The sequence below is a fragment of the Triticum aestivum genome, chromosome 1D (assembly GCF_018294505.1).
Source record: "Triticum aestivum cultivar Chinese Spring chromosome 1D, IWGSC CS RefSeq v2.1, whole genome shotgun sequence".
NCBI classification, from domain to species: domain Eukaryota; kingdom Viridiplantae; phylum Streptophyta; class Magnoliopsida; order Poales; family Poaceae; genus Triticum; species Triticum aestivum.
The window spans coordinates 397,207,490-397,215,590 of NC_057796.1; the positions used below are offsets into that span (position 1 = coordinate 397,207,490).

Sequence of the window (8,101 nt, forward strand, 5' to 3'; positions counted from 1 at the left end):
ACAAAATTGACACAAAAATAAGTACAACACAACCAGGAAAAATTTACCTATAAATGGTCTACAACCATTAAGAAACCCTTCCTTTGAAGCTGCCAAACAGTAGAACATGTACTTGAATCTAGGAGTGGGTGTAGGGTTTTCTGGGTCAACAAATGTTGTTACAATACACCTACTCTTAGGGTTTGTATCAAGAACAACTTGAAGATAATCCCTCAGCCTAGAGTACTGCTGCTTGTGGTCACCCTGCACCACACCAACAGCCTTCCTCCTTGCCCTATAGGCAACACTTCTTGAAACATCAACTGAAAATTTAGTCTTAGTCTTGTTTATTAATGCATCCACAGGAGATCTAATGTCTTCTCTCAATGCTGGTTGTACTGATTTGGACAACCACTTTGTAGTAACCTTTGTGGTCTCTACACATGCTCCACAAGTATGCAGCATATCACACTTCTTGATGCAGAAAGTTTGTTCATGAGCTATCTTAGATGCACTGATATAAAAATCACATCCATGGGCTCTCTCTGAGCACCAAACGATAATCCTATCAGGGGCATTTTTGTGATACTGGAAATTCCTCAAAGTCCTGATGTGAAAATCCCTAAGTGCATCTCTGAACTCACAAACACTGGTGAAGCGCAATCCCTTACAAAACTGTTCATGTGGATCTAGAAGCTTCTCATTGAACCATACCCTTTACTTTAACTTCTTCAACATTCTCTTCCTACCACTTGTTAGTTTGAAAGCTCCTTCAGGCTCTTCTTCTTTATCACTAATCCAACATCACCAGGAAAACAAAATTCATCTGCTTCAGGAAAGAGAGGAGGACGGGTTATTCACATTTAATTTGATGGTCAGAGGCAAATTGTCTGGTTTTACCCTTTTCTCAACCACTTGGTGGGATCTAATGGTTGGACCAGGGTTTCTACTGGCTTAAGTTTCTGGACCACTGATATATCTAGTTTTGCAGCTTCTTCTTCATAGGGGGAACCTGGATGTAATTGCACATTGTTGTCATCTGAACCTGACTGCGCATCATCAGAAAGAAATTCAAACACATCATTGTCACCTTCAAAATGGTTAAGGTCAGCTTCCATCTGAAGACTACTTTTCTTAAGCTCATCCTTTCTGTCACTGATTGCATCCACCCACTTTGCGGAACTTTGTTGAGTGTTAATGCAACGTTCAGCAAAATAACTATCTCTATTTTCATCTGCATTACATGGCTCATCTGCTCTGACAACTCGTATGTTCACACTCTTTTCCTTCTCAAAGTGGATCAACATCTGTTGCACATCATGTTCAGAACCAAGATGTTCCATAACTTCTATTCCTTTCTCCTCATCAGCAACATACTACATATAATCATCAGCTCCACAGCCTGCACTCCCAATAAGAGAAACCATAGTCAAAAATGATATGCCTGGCTGGTAAATTCTTCTAACCACAGAATCTCTGGCTAAGAAATGGAACCAAATTTCCCACTTTGGTCATCAATACTGCACCACAAATTAGAAAAATTATAATTAAATGGTCTGCACAATATTTAGTGTCTGGCAGTTCAAATTTTCAGTTTTCTGACAATTTGGAGTCAGTCATAGCACAACAAATTGTTAATGTTCCCAACAGATTTCAATTCCCATTGTGCTCAAACATGGTTCTAATGTAAATCTAACTATGCAACTAGCCTATATATCGTGCTTCCTAACAAAACAAACAATTTCAGAAAAACAATTACAGATCTGTTGCCATACCTCGTGCCGCCAGCAGGACAAGGAAGCTTGCGCCGGCCTCGAGGTGCGCTTCTTCTCGTCGACGCTGCTACAGCCGGAGGTGGACTCACAAACGTCTGGGACGGCTGAGGTTGCGGCTGGGAATGGTGTTCGACAGATAAGCTACTGTTGCCTAGCCAGTTATCAACCTCAAGGAAGACGACATCCCTGCCGCCCAGCACGTCGGGGGGAGATTCCTCCAAGCGATTCAGCGTCAGAGTTTGGATCCGCTGCCGCCATGAACGAAGACGGCTAGGGCTAGGACAGGAGCTCGGGGGGAGTGAGTGGGAAGGAGGAGGAGCGAGCCGGTCGGCTAGGTTAGTCCTGGTCCGACCGACAGGCGTGGCTAACGGGCGGCAGGCGAGCGCCGTTAGCCGTTAGCGCGGCCGCCGCCCTGACCGTTGGGCCAGTTCTGTCAGATTCACGTTTAAAACAGTTAAATCAGTCATCAACTGAACTTGGTAGTTTTTTGTCACAAAATTAGTATTAATCTGGAGTTTTTGATCATTTTTCAAAATGTGGTAGTTCTGCGGGACGTTAACGTGAAATGTGGTGTTTTTTTTGTCAAATACTCGTGTTTGGAGTGTGTCGGAGAGCTTAGACGTATGGGCTGCGTATAGGGTGCTATGTAGGGTGGCAATTTCCTACGGGGCAGTGGACATTTCTTAGGCCTTGTTCGTTTAATCCTCCTCCCAAGGGGATTGGAGTGGATTGAAGAGGATTTTAGCTTGTAGGGGATCTAATCCCCCTCAAACCCTGACATTCCCCTTCAAAAACCACCTCAACCTAACAAGGCCTTACGGGGCAGTGGACATGGATCGAATTGAATTGTGCTAAGATCAAGCAGCTACAGCCGACGTCCAAGTTGATCTGACAAACCCGGCCGAACCCTCTAATCTTGTACCCTACACGGACCTCACCCCGGCAAAAAATCATCGAGTGCGCCTCACGACAAACTTCTCCCAGCTCCCGCCCGCGCGCCGACGCGATCATCATAGTCCAAGCTTCAGCCCGAACGAACCAAACCAACAACCGGCCGCCGCGGGCGCACGCACGCAGCAGCTACGCGACACCACCAAGAGCTGCCGAGAGACGAGCCCACTTGCACGCATCCCTCGAGGCCTCGACGCTAACTTGGCCATAAGACTAGTCGGATAAAATCGCGGCGAGGATACGACCCACTCGACCACCACCTGCGCCGCGCCCAGTCCCCGATCATCACACGCACAGTAGGATCAGTACGGGCCACGCCGGGGGACAGCGGTGTTAAGGTCAAGCAAAGCGCCGCAGGTACGCACACGCACGCACGTACGGCTCGATCCGCGCTGCGCCCCAGATTTGCACGCACGGCCATCCGCTCTCGCGTCCGCCGCAGGGCGCTGTGGGTGACCGGGCCGGGCAGGTGGGCTCCCGGGAGATTGATTGATTCTCTGGGGCCGATCGAGACGAGGAAGGAGGAGGCACGGAGCGTGCGCGTACTGTGTCCGGCAGTCCGGCTGCATCCGGGTTGGTTGGTGGCCTCGACGCGACGCGGCCAGCCAGAGGCAGAGCCAGGCCAGGACGTCGGCACGGCAGTCGACACCGCCTTCTATAGTCCCGTCCGTCCGTCTCGCGACAAAACGGAGCGTACGCACGCACGCACGTACATGGAATGGAAGCATTATACGACACGCATGGTTTGCCCGCGTGAACGTCGTCCAGCGGTATCTCTCGTCTCCTAGTCGTGGACGGATTGTCATGCATGGCGCGAGCAGCACTGGCTGGACCCGATCACGGCCATTGCCATCCCTTTGTCCCGAGCGTGATGCCAGCCGCGAGCCTGTGCATCATGATGTACATGGTGTCCTATGCATGCCCTTGATGAAGGTAGGGGCACCCCCTTGCCATCTGGGCCCATCTATAGCAAGGCTAGCTAGGGCCATCCGCGAAGACCCTAGCGGCGAGTCGGCACGTCAAACAAAGATCGGATGCTCCACATGATGCAAATCTCAGCAGGTCGAGCGATTAATCCATTCGGATCTCTGCGGTCTGCGCCCTCGTCAAACTCTACGGAAAGGCCGTGGAACTGGGCGTGCATACACAAGCGATCGAGCAGCTGAGCTGATGCTCGGAGGCGCCAAGGGTCGGACCGGCGGGCACGCGAAGCTTCCCTCTTCTCTCCTACGTAGTACGTCGTGCAAAGGAAGCGCGGGCAGCCAAGTTGAGCGGCCACTTGCTCGCGATGGCGCAAGCTAATTTATCCTACTTGTCTTGGCAAAAGAAAGAAGAAAGGAGGCAAATCGAATCGCGCGGCCGAGCTGCATGCTGTCCTTGACCGAGGAGAGGAGAGGGGGCGGGCGAGGGAGATCAAATGCTGGCGCCTAGTTGGACAAGTTGGCCAAGTGCCAGCCGCTTAACATTTCTTCCATCGTCACGTCGTACACGCCGACCGCAACCTTTCGGTTTTGTTAATGCCAAGTGAATCCGGGCTACAAAAGAATACTCGGAGCTGGGGCAGGCCATCACGCCAGTTGCAGATTTGTTATTTAGACCACAGCACTGCAAATCATGAAATCATGTGTGCAGTTGGCCGAGCGAGCATGCATTTTTCTTCTCCCCTCTCTTTCATCTTTTCCACCGGTCAGCATTCTCCTTTCTGTAAAGCCCTGGTGCGACTCGTTTGATTCGTGCGGTAGAAACCAGTGACAAAGGGACGGTACGTACAGCTGCTGGCCTGCTGCTACTAATTAAGCAAGGACGAGAATCATCAATCAAGTTGGTGGCAAACAAAGGAAGAAACAAGCGGTCCGTACGTACCACGTACGCGTGGTTTGATTCCCCTACCGAGCGCCTGCAGCTAAATTTAATCCTAAACTTGATGGCGCCATGTACGCGCGCGGCCCTCAGGTAATCACGAGTAGCGCGTGTGCGTGCGGCCTCAACTTGGCATGCAGCTGCATGCGACCTCTCTTTCCTCCAGCGTCGGCGAAGCGTCCGCTTCACCTCCATCGTTAAGTCACGCTCATGCATTGCTTCCACACTATATACTGCATTCTGCATCGTTCCGCAATGAATGCGTTTTGTTTTCCTCTGATGAATACCATGGCAAACGATCGACGTATGAGACAGCAATATGTCTTACTGTATGTGATGCGAGATCGAGTGTGGATTGTCTCCTTCTGCCGGCCGGTTCATGGATGAAGCATCCACTTTACCTCCATTGTTAAGTCACCTCCTGCATTGCTTCCACATTACCACTGCAATACTGTATGACAGCGCTTGCATGCATTTATCTCTGCATCGCTTGGCGATGGCTGAATTCCTGTGCTTTTCTGTGAACCAACTGCGCAACATCGTACTGTCAGGCGCCAGCAGCCAGCAATACTATACAACTTTTCGAGAGTATACTATACAACTTTTCACGATACGAGAACGATACGTTTCTTAGCTGGAGATCGATGCATGGGCACCAGTGCATCGGAGTGATTGACAAAAAACTACCACTTTAGAGGTTTGCGTCCCACAGAACTACCACTTTAAAAAAAGTGACCGAAAATTACCAAAATTTTATAATTTTGTGACTAAAAACAACCACTTTCAGATAAAGACCAGTTTAGACGATTAAACGTGTTGTCAAAGTCCAAGTCAAAGTCAACGCTGACGTGGGTCATCTGTCAACACTTGGTGGGGCCCACTTGTCAGGCACGACTGAGATAGAGCTGCCGCTTCGTTGGCCTCGCCGCTGCCCCCGCTCGGTCCCGACGCCGGCCGGCCGCCGGAGCGTCGCCGCCCGAGCCTAGGCCAGCCCTGCGCCGCCCTGCCCTTCTCCCTCCTCTTCCTCCTTGACTCTCCCGTCTCTCTCTAATTCCTCTCTCGCGCAGGAGCTTCTTCCGTCAGTCATGGCGGCGCCGCCGTCGATTTGCTCCGTCCGGCGACCTCCGAGCGACGCCACTGCCCGGGTCCGAACCCCCATGTCCGGATCCATCCATTCCCGTCGTCCGCCGGCCTCCCCTGCCCGCCGACCGCAGTCGCCGTCGCCGTTAACAGCGCCATGGAGCCCTTGGCGCCGACGCTCGAACGTGGTTGTTCTGGTCAAAACGATCATTAAATGAAACTGGTAGTTTTTTGTCAGTTTTGTCAGTTTTTTCTTCGCGTCGGTTTTGTCAGTTTTTTGTTTAAATCGTTTAAAACGATCATTAAATGAAACTGGTAGTTTTTAGGGACAAATTAAGAAATTTTCGGTAGTTTCCGGTCAAATTTTTTAAAGTGGTAGTTCTGTGGGACGCAAACCCCTAAAGTGGTAGTTTTTTGTCAAACACTCAGTGCATCGAGATCTACGGGTGCCAGTAGCGCAGATGGTTTCTGAAATTTGTTTCCTGGAAAATTCAGAATATAAATATGTTTCCTGTGCACACGATCGATCTCAATTATAATGTATAATGACGAGAATTCAAAGTCTCGGGGGAGGAAGATACCAAAGTCAAATGATTAAGAAATGGTAGCGCGTGACAGGGAAGCTACACACAGGTGAGCTGTTGTTTATGTCGAAAGCAGAACAGCTGAGCCTGAATGCCAGCCCGGTCGATGTTGGACTGTGCATGCAGGACGGACGGCCACCACCGTCAGATACTTTAATTAGCAGCCAGTTCATCATTAGCTAAGGTCGTTTGGCCACTACCCTCCATGGTTCCACAGCTCCATGTGCATTCGTTTCGTTTGGTACAACCTTAACTGGCCCTAATGACTAATGCATGTATCCCACTAAACTAACCACCCACTCCGCCCTCAGATATTTTGCCAACTTGGCCGTGGATTTAATTATGGCACTTGCATTGCTGCTTTTCAAACAAAGGATCGATTTGCACAAGACAATAGCACTAACATACATCAAGAAATTCAAGGAAAACAAGAGGAAGAACACATGGATGTTTATGAACAAGAGTTAGTATCGGGTAGTAGCACTAACACAATGATTTGTACTTTGTGTAGTCAAAAATGGAAAGGGGGTAAACGTACACAAGCTAGAAGAACACACGCTGATCTGATCATGATCAATCGCCTCCTCGATGGAGGCAACTAATTAGCACAAGGAGTCAGGAAACAATAAGCAACGACGATCAAATTCCTGAAAAAAAAGAGAAAAAAGGGCGCGCGCGCGCAGGAGCTGGTGGACGCCGGTCAGGACCGGCATGCCCTAGGCGGGGACGGCGAGCTGCTGGGCGGTGCGCGCCAGCGACTGGAGGTTGCACCGCACGATGGTGTCCACGAAGGTGCGCGTCTCGTCGGCGGTGTTCCCGGGGGGCACGTCCACCACGTACGACTCCACCACGACGGCGCCGGCCGGCGCGGCCTCGTGCACGGTGGTCACCGACCGGTAGTTGGAGAGGCGGTGCTCGCCGCCGACGACGCGGAAGCTGAGCACGCGGCGCTCGTCGTCGAGGATCTCCAGCCGCTCGCGGCTGCTGGTGGCGGGGAGGCCCGACACCACCCGCACCTCGCGCACCGACCCCACCGCGCCGCCGTCGCCGTCCACGACGCGGCAGCTCCGGATGAAGTGCTTGTACGCCTGCGGGCGGTCGAAGCGCCGCACCACGGCCCACACCGCGCCCACGGGCGCCTCGATCGCCTGCACCACCGCGGAGCAGCACTGCCCGGCGCCCGCCGCGTGCTCGTGGTGCCGCGCCACCTCCCCCGGCACCGCCCCGCACGACGCCGCGTGCGCCGCCGCCTTCCACCCCGCGCCCACCGCGGCGACCCGCGCCCGCTGCGGCGCCGACGGCCGCGACGCCGTGTACGGCATTATACGCACGCACGCTCCCGCTGCGCCTCGCCTCGAGCCAAGCTTCCCGGCGTCTTCTTCCCAGCTTATGGTAGACAAGGGAGCTTTGCAGAGAGAGCTAGCTGTAGCTGGGTTAGATGGACGGTCCTTTGGCGAGGGAGTGGTGGCCGGGCGCTTATTATACACCTGGGACAAACAAGATTGCGGTGGTCACTCACAACTCGCAGCAACTTGGCCATTTGTCTGCTGTGGTTGAGCAAGTTGTGGGTGCAGTTTTCTCAACCTCTAGGGTCACTTGGGAGAGTTGGGGATACTTTGAAGGTTCAGTTGGGAGAGTTGGGGTTAGTTTTCTCAGGACAAACCAGAGGAAAGGTGGTGGGCTCGATTCCGGTGGGTGGCACGGAGGAAACCAGGGCAGGTTAGCTGGGGGCTTGGGACATCAGGCGTGTCATAGGGGGTCAAAGTAGAGCCGAGGGAAAGTGATGCGCCCAGTTGGGGATTAAGCTAAGGCCTGAGGGTGATTAGTTTGTAGTTAAGGTTGGTTGCTCTTGTTTACTAATACTACCAGTGC

The 8,101-nt window shown here is 52.1% G+C and overlaps 1 protein-coding gene across 1 annotated transcript; it reads right to left on the minus strand.

Moving 5' to 3' along the window:
• Window positions 1-6,609: 6,609 nt before the first annotated feature.
• LOC123170990 (abscisic acid receptor PYL4) lies at window positions 6,610-7,844 on the minus strand. The gene has a single exon (XM_044588676.1). The coding sequence runs from the start codon at window positions 7,549-7,551 to the stop codon at window positions 6,946-6,948; it is 606 nt and encodes a 201-aa protein (XP_044444611.1). The 5' UTR covers window positions 7,552-7,844; the 3' UTR covers window positions 6,610-6,945.
• Window positions 7,845-8,101: the final 257 nt, after the last annotated feature.

What these genes read in the sequence shown, in the direction of transcription:
- LOC123170990 (XM_044588676.1), bottom strand. Translation starts at nt 7,551, where the DNA reads ATGCCGTACACGGCGTCGCGGCCGTCGGCGCCGCAGCGGGCGCGGGTC.